The following is a 16,624-nucleotide window of genomic DNA, read 5'->3' on the forward strand; positions in this document are numbered from 1 at the left end:
ATTTCCTAATCTAATTCCCTCAGCATCACCCGACTTAACTAGACTACATTCCATTATCCTTGTTTTGCTTTTGTTGATGTTCATCTTATGCCCTCCTTTCAAGACACTCTCCATTCCGTTCAACTGGTCTTCCAAGTCCTTTGCTGTCTCTGACAGAATTACAATGTCATCGGCAAACCTCAAATTTTTTATTTCTTCTCCATGGATTTTAATACCTACTCCAAACTTTTCTTTTGTTTCCTTTATTGCTTGCTCAATATACAGATTGAATAACATCAGGGTAGGCTACAACCCTGTCTCACTCCCTTCCCAACCACTGCTTCTCTTTCATACCCCTCGACTCTTATGACTGCCATCTGCTTTCTGTACAAATAGTAAATAGCCTTTCGCTCCCTGTATTTTACCCCTGCCACCTTCAGAATTTGAAAGAGTATTCCAATCAACATCGTCAAAAGCTTTCTCTAAGTCTACAAATTCTAGAAACGTTGGTTTGCCTTTCCTTAATCTTTCTTCTAAGATAAGTTGTTGGGTCAGTATTGCCTCACATGTTCCAACATTTCTACAGGATCCAAACTGATCTTCCCCGAGGTCGGCTTCTATCAGTTTTTCCATTTATCTGTAAAGAATTCGCGTTAATATTTTGCAGCTGTGACTTATTAAACTGATAGTTCGGTAATTTTCACATCTGTCAACACCTGCTTTCTTTGGGATTGGAATTATTATATTCTTCTTGAAGTCTGGGGGTATTTCACCTGTCTCATACATCTTGCTCACCAGATGGTAGAGTTTTGTCAGGACCGGCTCTCCCAAGACTGTCAGTAGTTCTAATGGAATGTTGTCTACTCCGGGGGCCTTGTTTCGACTTAGGCCTTTCAGTTCTCTGTCAAACTCTTCACGCAGTATCATATCTCCCATTTCATCTTCATCTACATCCTCTTCCATTTCCATAATATTGTCCTTGAGAACATCGCCCTTGTATAGAACCGCTATACACTCCTCCCACCTTTCTGCTTTCCCCTCTTTGCTTAGAACTTGGTTTCCATCAAAGTTCTTGATAAACATGCAAATGGTTCTCCTTTCTCCAAAGGTCTCTTAAATTTTCCTGTAGGCAGTATCTATCTTACCACTAGTGAGATAAGCCTCTACATCCTTACATTTGTCCTCTAGCCATCCCTGCTTAGCCATTTTGCAATTCCTGTCGATATCATTTTTGAGACGTTTGTATTCCTTTTTGCCTGCTTCATTTACTGCATTTTTATATTTTCTCTTTTCATCAATTAAATTCAATACTTCTTCTGTTACCCAAGGGTTTCTACTAGCCCTCGTCCATTTACCTATTTGATCCTCTGCTGCCTTCACTATTTCATCCCTCAAAGCTACCCATTCTTCTTCTAGTGTACTTCTTTCCCCCATTCCTGTCAATTGTTCCCTTATGCTCTCCCTGAAACTCTGTACAACCGCTGGTTCTTTCAGTTTATCCAGGTCCCATCTCCTTAAATTCCCACCTTTTTGCAGTTTCTTCAGTTTTAATCTACAGTTCATAACCAATAGATTGTGGTCAGAGTCCACATCTGCCACTGGAAATGTCTTACAATTTAAAAGCCGGTTCCCAAATCTCTGTCTTACCATTATATAATCTATCTGATACCTTTTAGTCTCTCATGGGTTCTTCCATGTATACAACCTTCTTTCATGATTCTTGAACCAAGTATTAGCTATGATTAAGTTATGCTCTGTACAAAATTCTACCAGGCGACTTCCTCTTTCATTTCTTAGCGCCAATCCATATTCACCTACCATATTTACTCGAATCTAAACCACACTCGCATCTATGCCGCACCTTAAAAATGAGACTTGAAATCAAAGGAAAAAAATTTTCCCGAATCTAAGCCACATCTGAAATTTGAGACTCGAAATTCAAGAGGAGAAAAAAGTTTTAGATGGTACCTCCAAATCTAAACGAAGTTGGTCCATTGTAACATGAGACACAATTTAGGTCAAATGGATGAAGATGCAGCTACAGTAGTTTGGTTCGAGTCGTAAGCTTAACAGTTAAGCTTTACCAAGTCGCCATTGCTATGTGTCAGGCGCTCCGTCCGTATTTATACGGGTACCCTTCCTTTTTCACGTGCTTCGTCAGGTTTGAATCTATTGCTTATTTTGCTTTGATCTGATAAGTGCCATTCTCTTTGTTATAGGTGTTTACGACACACTACGCTGAAAATGCATTATTGTACTGTGTCATGCATTGTTTGTCGCATTCTTATAATGAGTGTTTACGACCTGTCGCCGCTCGCAGCATGGTTTGCTTTTGTGCGAGCTACCACCACTTACAATAAAAAAAAAGAGAGGAATTGTCTCATAAGCGAAACAACAGCAAGAGACTATTTGTTGTTACTTACACTGCTGCTTTCTTTGATAATGATCAACAAGAACCAAATAATAGACTGTGTATGTTAGAAGATGTTCTGAACGAGAGTTTAGCGAAAATTTTTCTCCATTTGGAAATCTTTGCAGACGCCTCTTTAGTACATTACATTCTGCACAGAAATTAGAGTCATCTTAGATTTAAAAACCCACTCCGTTGACGTGCTTCATTTCTGACTGTATCACTATTCAGCAAAAGAATAATACGAATATAAACACGACATGATATGTATATTCTTCCGCGTTTGCTGCTGTCTCACTCTAGTTTCGTAGTTTATTAGGCAGACAAGATTTAAATGAGATAGCAGTAAACACGAAAGAATACATGGCATAATGTTTACATTCTTCTATCTTTTCTTTTAATTTATTTATTGACGCTAAAGTTTTGGCGCCAGTATCTTTGTGCCTGCAAAGCAAGCCTGTATAGCGCTACATATATTCGACAGCAGAAGTTGGTTGTGGCAGCACCTACCAACATTTCCCACAACTTCCGCTTACTTTGCACTCGATTCTAAGCCGCAGGCGGTTTTTTGGATTACAAAAACCGGAAAAAAAAAGTGCAGCTTAGATTCGAGTAAATACAGTACTATGTTTCCTTCTCTCCCTTTTCCTACTCTCAAATTCCAGTCACCCATGACTATTAAATTTTCGTCTCCCTTCACTATCTGGATAATTTCTTTTATTTCATCATACATTTCTTCAATTTCTTCGTCATCTGCAGAGCTAGTTGGCATATGAACTTGTACGACTGTAGTAGGCACTGGCTTCGTGTCTATCTTGGCCACAATAATGCGTTCACTACGCTGTTCGTAGTAGCTTATCCGTACTCCTATTTTTTTATTCATTATTAAACCTATTCCTGCATTACCCCTATTTGATTTTGTATTTAAAACCCTGTATTCACCTGACCAAAACTCTTGTTGGCTCTGCGCACTATGGGACTCAACTGCTGTGGTCATCAGTCCCCTAGAATTTAGAACTACTTAAATCTAACTAACCTAAGGACGCCACACACATCCATGCCCGAGGCAGGATTCGAACCTGCGACCGTAGCAGTCTCACGGTTCCTGACTGCGCGCCTAGAACCGCGAGACCACCGCGGCCGGCTAAACTCTTGTTCCTCCTGTCACTGAACTTCACTAATTCCCACTATATCTAACTTTAACCTATCCATTTCCCTTTTTAAATTTTCCAACCTACCTGCCCGATTAAGAGATCTGACATTCCACGCTCCAATCCGTAGAACGACAGCTTTCTTTCTCCTGATACCAACGTCCTCCTGAGTAGTCCCCGTCCGGAGAACTGAATGGGGGGACTATTTTACCTCCGGAATATTTTACCCAAGAGGATGCCATCATCATTTAAGCATACAGTAAAGCTGCATGCCCTCGGGAAAAATTACGGCTGTAGTTTCCCCTTGCTTTCACCGTACGCAGTACCAGCACAGCAAGGCCGTTTTGGTTAGTGTTACAAGGCCAGATCAGTCAATCATCCAGACTGTTGCCCCTGCAACTACTGAAAAGGCTGCTGCCCCTCTTCAGGAACCACACGTTTGTCTGGCCTTTCAACAGATACCCCTCCGTTGTGGTTGCACCTATGGTACAGCTATCTGTATTGTTGAGGCACGCAAGCATCCCCACCAACGGCAAGGTCCATGGTTCATGGGGGGAGATGTACTGTTTCAGAATATCCCATTGCTGTGGACTGCAAATGAAAAGGTCAAAGAAGTTGAATCATTCCGAGAAAAGTATCAGCTTCTTGACAACACTCAGCTGCATATGTACCCAAGTAAGGTGATGACAAGCACACAGAGAATTTTGCAAGAGGACTCCACTAAAGAAAGTGTTTCACAGCTTCTTCATAAGACACCCTCGAAGTCTTCTCCATGACATTCACTGACAGGAACTGAGTTTCACAAGTACTGATCGAACTGAATGTGTAATAGCGACTCCTTTCTTTCTCATTACACTCTATGAATCCCAGAGAGTTCATTTATTTCTTGTTTCTACTTTTAAATTTCCATGTTTAAGTAAAGATAAGACAGGAAATATTGCCCCTTCACGATCATTTGAACCAACAACAATTGAAGATGGCACTCCTATTGTATGGGCATAACTAGAAACAAACGTAAATTCATAGTATCACTTGACAAATAATGCATTTGTAACACTTTCCAGCTTCTTGTCCATTTCTGACCTGCTAATGTACTTTACAGTAAATGGATCATAGTGACTCAAAAGCTCTGAGAAAATTTCCGTTGTGTGGATTCCTAATTTTCTGAGATGAACCTCTGAAAGCCAAACTTCTTTGACCAGAAATAATACCATATAGAGTAACATGGGATTTCCCACATATGTTGGCTCTTCTAGAAACAAACAAAAGAAGAACATTACCTCTTTACTTCCCACCTTTAGCAAGGCCCATGTACCTCTTTCACATTTTATTTCTTCACTTTTACGATTCTTCTACGACAACTATACACACAGATGTATTTTATTGGTGTTAGTCTTGAACGCAATCAGAAGTGCCTTATCTTTGAATATTGTTGTCAGTCCTACCAAATTATGATATACATCTGTTAGGGTAATGTTTTTGGTAGGTTTTCCAACAACATTTACATAAAGTGCAGTTTAGACTCCATCACAACAAAGGTGTTTTTTGTGCAAGATTTCTAAAGAAAAAGTTGTGCATTCAATATTAAGAATGAGATAGAATTGTATGCAACTGACTTGTAAGAATAATAAAGTGAGCAAGAGCTAGATTGACTATGCTGGTGCTGGGGTAATGTTCTTTTATTTATTATACAATAAAAAAAATTACAATATTAGTCTGATATTTGTCAACTGAGCACTTGGGGGAATTAGAGGAAAGACTTGGGCGCTCCACATGGCCTGGATCCTGGGGATTGTCCCCCATCCTCCTCTCGTCGGGCCTTGGTGCAGGAGAAAATTGCAAAAACATCCACAATCTGAACAGGAACAGGTGCAACTATTAATCACATTATTGCAATGATCATACAAAGCTGAGACAAATGAAAACTGTAAAATTCAGTTGCTTGCATTTTCGAAATATTCTGCTATTTTATCTCTTGTCAGTGCAACTGAACTCTCAATAGAAACAACACCCTATTTTACCTGAAGAGACAATACAGTACAGGCATACAAAAAACTCAACATACACAAATCAGTCAAGTAACATTATGAAAGAATAAAATACAAGTAATGCAACTATATGAAAATAAAATAAAAAGAAGAATGGAGACCATGAAAAGAAACAAGGCAATAATAAAGAAGATGCCTGAAATTAGCTGTAATAACACACAAGGGCTGTAAAATTGGGAAAATTACAGTTTTCTTTGTAGTGGGTGTGATAAGACCTGCAAAACTTTACTAAATGCCTTCTCAGAAAACTACTTAGAACAGATAATTAGGAATCCCACTCATGATAGAAACATATTGGATCTAATGGCAACAAACCGACCTGAGCTCTTTGAGGATGTCCAAATTGAAACGGGAGTCAGTGGCCACAATGTGATTGTGGCAACAATGATTACCAAAGTACAAAGGAAAACTAAAACAAGCAGAAAGCTATACATGTTCAGTAAAATAGATAAAAAAATCAGTAGTGTCATATCTCAATGGGAAAATTGAAACTTTCAGCACAGGTAAGGAGCATGTAGAGGAACTCTGGCTCAAGAATAATTGACCATGCACCGGATAGATATGTACTCAGTATAAGAGTTCATAATGGGAGGGAACCCCCATGGTGTACAGTCACTGTAATTCTAAAGAGACAGAGATTACTGCGTAAGAGGTGCAAAACCAAGTGTATGGCTATAGATAGAGAGAGATGCTGAATGAAACATGTTTCGCTGTCAAGAGAGCATTACATGATGCCTTCCATGACCACTGTAGCAGAATATTGTCAAACAATATTTTACAGAACCCAAAGAAATTCTGGTCGTATGTAAAGGCTGTTAGTGGCACCAAAGTTAGTGTCCAGTCCCTAACAAATGAGACTGGAACTGCAATTTAGGGTAGCAAAGCAAAAGCTGAACTGCTTAATTACGTTTTCATGTGTTCCTTTACAAAGGAAAACCCAGCAGAATTGCCCCAGTTTAATTCGTATACCACTGAAAAGATGAATGAAATTACTATTAGTGTCAGCTGAAATTGCTGAAACCAAAGCTCCAGGCCCCAATGGAATCCCTGTCAGATTCTATACTGAATTTACGGCGAGCTAGCCCCTCTTCTTACTAGAATGTACCATAGGTCTCCTGAACGAAAAACTGTGCCCAGTTCTTGGAAAAAGGCACATGTCACACCAGTCTGCAAGAAAGGTATTAGACGTGACCCACAAAACTACCATCCTGTATCCTTGACATTGATTTGTTGTAAAATCTAAGAACATATTCTGAGCTCAAACATGTATCTGTAACAGAATGATGTCCTCAATGCCAACCAGTACGGATTTGAAAAACATCCCTCGTGTGAAACCCACCTCGCACTTTTCTCACATGACATACTGAACGCTTTGGATCAAGGCAACAAAGTAATGCACCGTTTCTTTATTTCCGAAAAGCACTTGACTCAGTAACACATCTACGTCTATTGTCAAAAGTGCAGTCATATGGAGTATCAAGTGAAATTCGTGACTAGATTGAGGGTTTTTTTTGGTAGGGAGGACACAGCATGTTATCTTCGATGGAGAGTCATTGTCAGATGACAGTAACTTTGGGTGCACCCCAGAGAAGTATGTTGGGGCCCTTGATGTTCATGGTGTATAATAATGACCATGCATACAATATCACAATATCAATAACAACCTCAAGCTTTCTGCAGATGATGCAGTTATCTATAATGAACTACTATCTGAAAGAAGCTGCATAAATAATCAGTCAGATCTTGAAAAGATTTCAACATTGTGCAGAGATTGGCAACTTGCTCTAAATGTTCAGAAATGGAAAATTGTGCACTTAAAAAAACATAGTGACCCACTGTTGGAATTACCCAACTCATATAAACACCTGGGTGTAACACTTTGTAGGGATATGAAATGAAATGACACATAGATTCAGTTGTGCGTAAAGCACGTGGTAGACTTCTGTTTATTGGTAGAATACTCGGGAAGTGCAATCAGTCTACAAAGGAGATTACTTACAAATTACTCATGTGACCAGTTCTAGAATATAGCTCAAGTGTGGGGGACCCATACCAAATATGGCAACGGGTGATACTGAACATATACAGAGAAGGGCAGCACAAATGGTCACAGGTTTGTTTACTCCCTGGGAGAGAGTTACAGAGATACTCAAGGAATCGAACTGGAAGACTCTTTAAGACAGATGTAAACTATCCCAAGCAAATTTACTAACAATGTTTCAAAAACTGGCTTTAAATGATTGCTCTATGAATATACTACAACCCCCTACATATCGCTCATCTAGGGAATGTAAGGATAAGATTAGAATAATTACTGCATGCACAAAGGCATTCAAACCATCATATCATTCTTCCCGCTCTTCATATGTGAATGGAACAGGAAGAAACCCTAATAGCTGGTACAGGGATAGTAGGGAGGGGGGGGGGGGGGAGGGGTGCGGGAGGACATACCCTCTGCCATACAACTCATGGTGGTTTGCAGAGAACAGATGTAAATGTAGAAGACATACTGTATATCTCCTGATGCAAAATTCACTAACAACAAACTGACAATAAAAGAAAAACCAAAGATGAATAGCAGTTGAACTTGGTGTGGAGTAAGGGAAAAGTTCACTACAAGATGATGATAGAAATACAAACTCAATAATGACAACCAAACAAAAAATTTGCTTCCTTAGAAGGAGTTGACAATGTGCACAACAGCAAATCCAAATAACTGACTGTAAAGAAGTTTCAGCGTCTAAGTGAATTAATTCCTGCTGGATTAGTTGGAAGCAAAAAGTAAAACCCTCTACTGATTTGGTTGAACTTCCTGTAAGTGTACCACTCACTTTAGCCAGGGGCATTCAACCATTTATTTTTTCTTCCATTGGGTCTCTTTCTACTGCAGCTATAATAACCACAATACAATTACTTAACAGAGGAGAGATAAAATGATATTGTGAGGTATTTATACAGAAAGCATATCTCACTGCTTATTACTAATAATTGGAAGAATTAATATTGGTGAATGAATGGGTGTAAGAGCTATGGATCATAGTAACTGATATTTGATGATAAATTTCAGAAGTGCCATGAAACTTTAACTGTTAATAGCTGAACTGGCAAAAAAATAAAGATTTAATAACAATTTAACAGGAGAGCACTTACACAAAAAAGGAAACAAAGTAATACAACACTGAACCCTGCTCATACTTCAAATTGTGCTATGTTATGTTATATAAGAGGGTCGAGTTAAAATGATTCTTCCACAGACAATGGAAAATTTATTTCATTAAAACCTGACACACTGCAAATAACTTGTTACATGCGCTTCAGAAGGACATGAAGTTTAAGAGACAGACAGAGAGAGAGAGAGAGAGAGAGAGAGAGAGAGAGCTGAGCTATACACAACATTAGTGTGACTGCCAATCATACGACAGCATGCTATTGGAGGGGGAAAAAAAAACACTTACTAAAAGTTCAGGGTCATCATCATCCCCAGATACATCTTCATCAGACGGTATATCCTTTAGACTTTCAGCAACCATTGCATCCAGATTTACCTGAGGTACTGCTGGTGCTGGACGAGCTGGAACAGCAGATAGCAAAGCTTATGAGCTGTTTATATTTTTAACGCCATGACTGACATGAAATCCATTTGGAGGGGCAATTAATTACTCAACATAAATAAAATGAAAAAGAAAAAAAAAATGCAAACAATTACGCTCTCATTAAAGAAGACTTGGAAACCAACTTATTAAAAAACATCAAGACTGTTTTTAGGAATAACAAGTTGAAGAAAGTAAATAAGGACTCAAGCCCTAAAGTTCCCACACAAAATTAGGGAGTTACTTGAAAACTGAAACTTCTTTCCAAATCTGAATAACAGAATATGTAAAGGTTACAAATATCAAAAGAACTATCACGCTACAAGCTCATCAAAACCATAAGACATCATACATAACCACAGTTAAATTTGTATCTAGACAGAGTAAATTTGCACATGGACAACCCATCACAGAAGCATCAGTATAATAAGAAATCACATACTAAATTTGGAACAATGGTATATACAATATTTGTGAAGTACTTGATATTCTGGAGCTGATTTTTTAAGACATCTACTGTGTAATCAATAACTAATTTTACATTCAAAATTCAGAATAGCCAATGGAAAGTTGTTTTGTAAGCTTATTAGCAGACACATACATTGAAACTTCCTGACAGATTAAAACCGTGTGCCAGACCGAGACTCGAACTCGGGACCTTTGCCTTTCGCGGGCAAGTGCTACAGAGTGAAAATCTCATTCTGGAGACATATACAGTATTCATCATGAAAACAACTTCTTCAAACCTCAACCTCCCCTTTTATGATATGCTGCTTCACAAAAAGTCTTATGTCAGCAACACACTGATTCAATTTAATAAAACAACATAGGAGATTTAATAAAACAATGGAAAAGTGTAGTTTCAGCTCTCTGAGACTGTGTGTGTGTGTGTGTGTGTGTGTGTGTGTGTGTGTGTGTGTGTGTGTGTGTGTGTGTGTGTACTGCTGACAAAGGCCTTAATGGTCGAAAGCTATGATTGTGTGAATCTTTTTATTGTGCCTATTGCGACTCAGCATCTCTGCTATATGGTGAGTAGCAACTTTCCTTCTCTGGTATAGGACATTTAATACTAGAGCAGCAGAAAATGCAACACTGTTACAACACCTGGAAGCCATCATTTGATATCTGCAGCTACCCAGAAACGTGATCAATTTCTAAAGTGCTTAACATTTCTTCATTAATTTTACCTGTGTTTCAAAACACAGTTTAAATTAAACTTTGAGAATTCGTGCTTTTCATATACATCTCTGCGAACAGCTTTTTTGTGCTTCTCTCAGATGTCACCAGTCTTGTTTCCTTTGCACATACAATTTGACACTTATTTCCTTTTTCTGATTTGTCCAGTTCTATAGCCACTTCTTTGTTCAACTAGCTTCTTGCTCCTGTCCCATTCTTTGTTCTTTCTTGTCTGTGAGTTCATTTACCCATTAAAGAATTAATGCTTTTCTCGTTGGGTTATTTTTAGTTACATTAGAACCTAGATTAAGTGTCACTTCTCGGACCAGGGTGTGGTCAAAACAGCGGAGAGGTCACAAAATAAAAGGAGAATAAAACAAGTCACTTACAGAGCTCGCAACAATGTAATAAATCAATATTAAATTTAAAAAAATACATTTATACATGGGCATGAGAGGGGCAAAAACATAGCTTTTATGTCACCTTGTTGAAGTTCAGACTCAAAGGGGTGGCTTGGGCATTATGTAGCAGTACAATTGCACGAGGTGGCAGATTTTTGGATTTCGAGTATCTTTTTAACAGCCAGATCAAACGCATAAAAAATAATCCTAAGTACTTTTTTTGTAATAAATAGTGGGTGCTGTCATGTTTATGTTTCTTAAGGCTCTTGGTTTCTTATATTTGACAATTACAAACATCAATTTATGGTCACCACTTGCCTTGCACCATGCTACAATGATCAAGCTGTCCTATGCTAGTGTCATGCCTGTGGCCGTTTGAGGCAGCATTTTATAGTTTAGCCCAGACTCATCAATGTTGTATAACTGATCAACTACCAGTTTATTTTCTGACCTTTTTTTTCCAAAGTTTTCAATGAATTCCCCAACTGCATCATCATCAGAACGTTGTTTTTCACATGAAACAGCAACTTGCCTAAACTCATGACAATTTTTCCAACAGTGAAGCCAATCTTCACATGTTTCTACTACGTGGCAGGAGTAAAATCAATTGATAGCACTGGCACGCAGTTCACCAAGGAGTGCAGACCGATGATCAGATACATGGTTGGGTAAGCCAAGGAAGTCAGTGAATCCCAGGTTGGAGAATCGAGGTTTTACTTTAATTGGTTATATAGATGGTTTATGCATTTATTGCTACCATGTCCTGGATGCGTTTCTTATTTCACTCCAAGAATTTGATTCTGTGTGTTTTACACAATACACAACATTTATTAACATAGAAGGAGTTGAAAGGCACTGATGATGGAGTCATCCGCTTGGTGGCAGGCATATGCAGTGGATCATCATCTCTGCATCAGGTCATTTAAAGCAGCCCTTCTACTAGGCAACGGCATGTTAGCAACCTTCCATTTCATTCTACCTCTAGCTGCAATCTTCACTGTTGCACCATTTGACTCCTGAGATTGTTGTGGAAAGAATTGTAATGAGGCATCAACTAATGACAGTAATACCTATCTTCGCCCGTTGTATCACACTGAAAAATCACCATCTGAATGCAATACATCACTTTCTGATTCAACATCAGAGTTCTCCAGACTCTGCTCTTTTCTAGTAAGATCACACAAAATATGGACTGAAAAGTTATGTTACAGTGTCCAGTGTGGAAACCTTTTAAATCATTACTCAAAGCAGCAATTGCTGACCAAAACAAATTGCAATGCAAATAGCTTTGTAATTATGTGAACACCAATATTCCGTTCTAGGTCTACCTTGTGAAATTTCCATAACATTGTGAAAATTCAGGACACAGCAACAGACTATCGTCAAAGCAGAAAAAATGAGGAAAGATCAAGAAGTTTGGTGCAGCATCATCCAAACTGACTTGTAAGTTTAAAGTAAAAACTTTTAGTACTCGAATAGTGGCTAATAATGAAAGGGGACAACAGCAAACTGTCATATTGTAAAATGTAAACTTTCAAGACTGGAAATATCACAATTAATAAAATGTTCCAGGCTATTATGCTGTGGTTGAATGGATTTCACCTTAAAATCCAACGTTTCATGCCCATCTACAGAGGACATTTTCATGGGGGATCGTAACTTTGGTGAATGCCCGATTCACAGGGTGTGAATCGGACATTCAACAAAGCTACAATCCCCCTTGAAAATGTCCTCCGTACATGGGGACGGAACGTCGGTTTTTAAGGTGAAGTCCATTCAACCACAGTATAATAGCCTGGAACATGTTATTAATTGTGACCCTGTTATATCACAATAAATGGTCACAATGCAATTCTTTTACAAGAAAATCAAGTGCCCAGATCTGAAGTGTATGATAGTAAGGTCTTGGCATTCTCCTGAGCTCAACGAATCACTCATAATTCAGGGATGCTGACTTAGTTCTTCAGACAGGCTGCGGGAAGGAAGTGAAGATGTGTAAGGGCCATCATTGCATGTTCATGGACTTGAAATCACTTATCCAGATAGACTGGAGGGAGTGCAAAGGGCGTAGTAGCATTTTCAAGGTCCAGGAGTCACTAGTGGGTGTATATAGTGTCTGCAGTGATAAACTGCGTTTTATATTATCTTGCGCAAACAGTATGTAATCATATAAACATGGTACAATAGCAACCAACAGAGTGAGGTAGTGCAGGAGTTAGAAACACTGACCTCATACTTATGAGGGTGGAATTTGCTTTGTTCAGCCATCCTGATTTAGGTTGTCTTAAATCATTTCAGGCATGGTGGTCACTTCAGAAATACTATGACCAAAATCTGTCCTATCCTGATAAAAACATATTCGACACATATTTGCAGGAGGCCTACCACTACTAATACTACCATACATATCCTTTTGCCACCAATTCCAACATTAAAAACCATTTTTGAGGTCACTGGTTGTTTCCATGCTTAATGTCCCAACTAACACAAGAAATGCACATCAACAGAATCTGTGGAAATTACAGCACACTGCATTGCACTGCTAGGTGCCAATCTGATTCTTAGTCGTCTGGCTGCCCAAAACCGCTGTACCTCTTCTCTTACTACATGGCATACGACAAGGCGAGATCGTAGCAGTCTTCCGCTTCTATTAGAGAGACCAAATTCAAGAGTCAGCCATACCTCTTTCCTGTTACATTTCCTTGATGTGCTCGCACCACTTGGTAAATTCTTGATGAAATACAACACTTGCAACTGAAAGCACATTAACTACGGACACCAACTTACAGACAGAACAGAAGTGTGTCATGGATAGACACTACTGTTTATACGAACACTGAATATTACAGAATAATTTCCACAAACAGCATAACTAATGGCAATATTTATGTATGCCTTCTGTTCATCTCATTTGAAGATAAGCTCCAAATGGCTTAAAAACAAGTCAAGTGACTGGTTGCAACTATTTACAGCTATGACTAATGCAGCCACTTGTGTAATTTTCTAAACAGAAGAAGAAATTTAATAGTCAAAATTTTATAATATGTTGATTCACAAAATGAAAATGTATAAAGTCACACATCATGATAAGGCAATGAAATAATTTTGGCTACCTGAGGCCAGTTCCAGATTTTTCATTAGCATGAATCACATCTGGTTTCAAGTTTATTGATAAATGAGAAATTTGCTGCCAATCTCGTGTTAAGTAGTTCCCACTTCTTTTATTCGTATTCTCTGTCAAATTAAAAAAAGCCATTTTGACTAAAAATATGACTTTCACAATATTGTTTACTTGGTGTACACAGCAGAAAGTTCTGTTCTGATAGCAACTAATTTTCTACAGTCATCAGCTTGCATATTACCCAGCACTTTCAACAGTGAAGCTCACTTCTTTTGCTATTAACAGGTTTTTTTGTTTCCATTGTATGTTTGCTGATGCTGATCAATATTAAGGGTTAATTTTCAGAATTAAGTGGATAACAATACAAACAAACTGACATATCAGTCATTAACATCTAGTGGAAGTATTTATGAAGTTTTACATATGGGAACGTAACTCACAATGAACGTCTGTTTTATTTTCAGATTACTAAAACCTCTCTCACACAACTAACTTCTAGGGAAAAATTAATTAAGACATTACTCCTATTAAACTGATTCAACTGATAGAGGTTATGATGATAATCAACACAAACTACAATGCACAGCAGGCATCACTATTTACATGCCATATCCACAATGGAGGAGGACACGCAAGGGAAAAATGTCTAACACTCGATAAGATCTATAACATCATTTCCAATTCAGATTCTAATCAATATTTCTTCTTGCCTTTTGCAGCTGAATGAATTGTGTGTGTTTTAAGTCAAGTGATAGACAATTTACTTAGAACCAACTAATAATATTCTAAGTTATTTTATTTATTGCTAGTTTTGTTCTTGCAGATCCATTGGTCTTGATTATGATGGTTGCATTATCAACAAAGAGCACTATTTCCAATTTATCTGTGTAAGTTAGAAGTTCATTTATAAAGCAAGAGTAAGAGTAGTACCAGAAATGAGCCCTGTGGAACGGCAGTAGTAATTTGTCCTAAGAAGACTAGTCATTGTGAGGGCTGCATGAGCTATCTAAAATGATCTTTTGATTACTAGAAAATAAATGTAAGAGAACCATAAAGAATGTTGTGACTTGCGCGTTCAAATGCCTTAGGTTGTGTGCAACAAACCAGAATCCAGTTTCTACATGCACAAAGGGCAGCTGAATGTTTCACTTGCACAAGAACAGAAGTTCCAATGACCAATAATGATAAATAAAGGGAAATAAAGCTGGGTTGTAGTTGAAAATGACAGTATTTCACTGGAACCACTGCTAAAAGTTATATCCTTAAGCACTTAAGCGGACAATATCAACAGTACAGGAAAAGTGTCATCAGTGACCCCACCCTAGGCAGGCATGGAAAGGGCGCAGTACATAATTGAATAGAAGACATGAACTGGGGAGGGGGGCAGGGGACCCTGGGTAGAGCACAAATATGTAGATAACAGTGTAGATATAGATTAACTGAATTAAAATATAGTGGTGGGGATGTGTTGAGGAGTGGGGGCATGGGGGCAGGGGATACCGGGACAATGATGGAAGTGGATGTTGGACAGATGTTAGTAGAGACTTAGGATAAGCAATCACAAGATCAAAAATGTGTTGTTACGACCATTTCTACCACTACCACTTCAGAAAAGACCACTGAAGACGAGGAACTCAGATGGCACAGATTGGGGCTATTACTGAAGTCAATTGTGTTGAGCATTTGTTGCAATGTTGTGGTTAATTTTGCTTTTCGACAGTTTGGTGGTGGCCATTCATTTAGGAGGGCAGCTAGTAGTGGTTGTGCACACAAACAAAAGGCTGTGCATAGTTTCAGCAGAACTGACTGACATATGACATGTTGCTTTCATATATTGCCAAGTTTTCCTTCCCCTCATTCCACTCACCTGCTCAATTTGACACAGTCAGTCCCTAATTCCAGTCCCATCACAGTGGCATAAAAATGTAGTTTTGTGTGTGTGTGTTCACTTGTGCTCATTCTGTCTAGTTCTTGTGCCTGCCTACTACTTGAAACTGCAACTAAATGGTGTGTGGTCATCTGTATTTATACCAGGATTTCAACATTCACAGTTTAACAGCTTATCACTGTGGAAAAGATGCATTTGAACACTTACAATACAATTTGCTTGCAGCTAATTACATAAATATGATGGAAGCTTCAGTCTGAGAACATGACTTGAGGAGACTCATACTTAAGAAATCTACTAAGCGCTGGATATGTCCAAGCTGAGTTCACTGATTTATGTCAATTTTGCCTAAATAAACACTCATTTGCGTAAGTCTCGTCACTGGATCCAAACAGAGATGTAGTCAACTGTATGGACAACCCCACTAGTTTTCCACTGAATAGTTTGCATGAGAGTAGATGAACAAACTGAAAGAGAGGAGTAGATGAACAAAATGAAAGAGAGATGCAAAGTACAATCGCCACAACAGGTAAACTCTACAAGCAAAAGAGGCAGTAGTTTCACCTGTATGATACTCTCGCATTTGATGTCATAGACATTTGTTGATGCTTCAGCGTCACCCTGTCACATAGTTTCAGGAGGAGAAATAGATTACTGTAACTGTGTGAACCAATGTCAAGCGATTGAGGAAAAAACACCTCACACTTCTTAAGATCATGCAATACGTATGATTCTAATGAAGTGGTCAATGGTCTTAAAAATAAATGATACATAGCCCAATATGAACACTGGTATGGCATCTTAAACCTCACAACCGAAGACTTCCTCTCCATAACAGTAGTAATTCCTCATCTCAGAAG

At 38.5% G+C, this 16,624-nt stretch overlaps 1 protein-coding gene across 2 annotated transcripts in view; it reads right to left on the reverse strand.

Annotated features, from left to right (window-relative positions):
- The window catches only part of LOC124798026 (coiled-coil and C2 domain-containing protein 1-like), a 131,463-nt gene that overhangs the window by 111,884 nt on the left and 2,955 nt on the right, over positions 1-16,624 (reverse strand). For both annotated transcript variants that reach the window (XM_047261236.1, XM_047261238.1), the window contains exon 3: positions 9,044-9,159. In XM_047261236.1, the coding sequence (XP_047117192.1) occupies positions 9,044-9,159 (116 nt within the window). The remainder of the gene's footprint in view (positions 1-9,043; positions 9,160-16,624) is intronic.

Source organism: Schistocerca piceifrons, chromosome 5 (assembly GCF_021461385.2).
Source record: "Schistocerca piceifrons isolate TAMUIC-IGC-003096 chromosome 5, iqSchPice1.1, whole genome shotgun sequence".
Classification (NCBI taxonomy): domain Eukaryota; kingdom Metazoa; phylum Arthropoda; class Insecta; order Orthoptera; family Acrididae; genus Schistocerca; species Schistocerca piceifrons.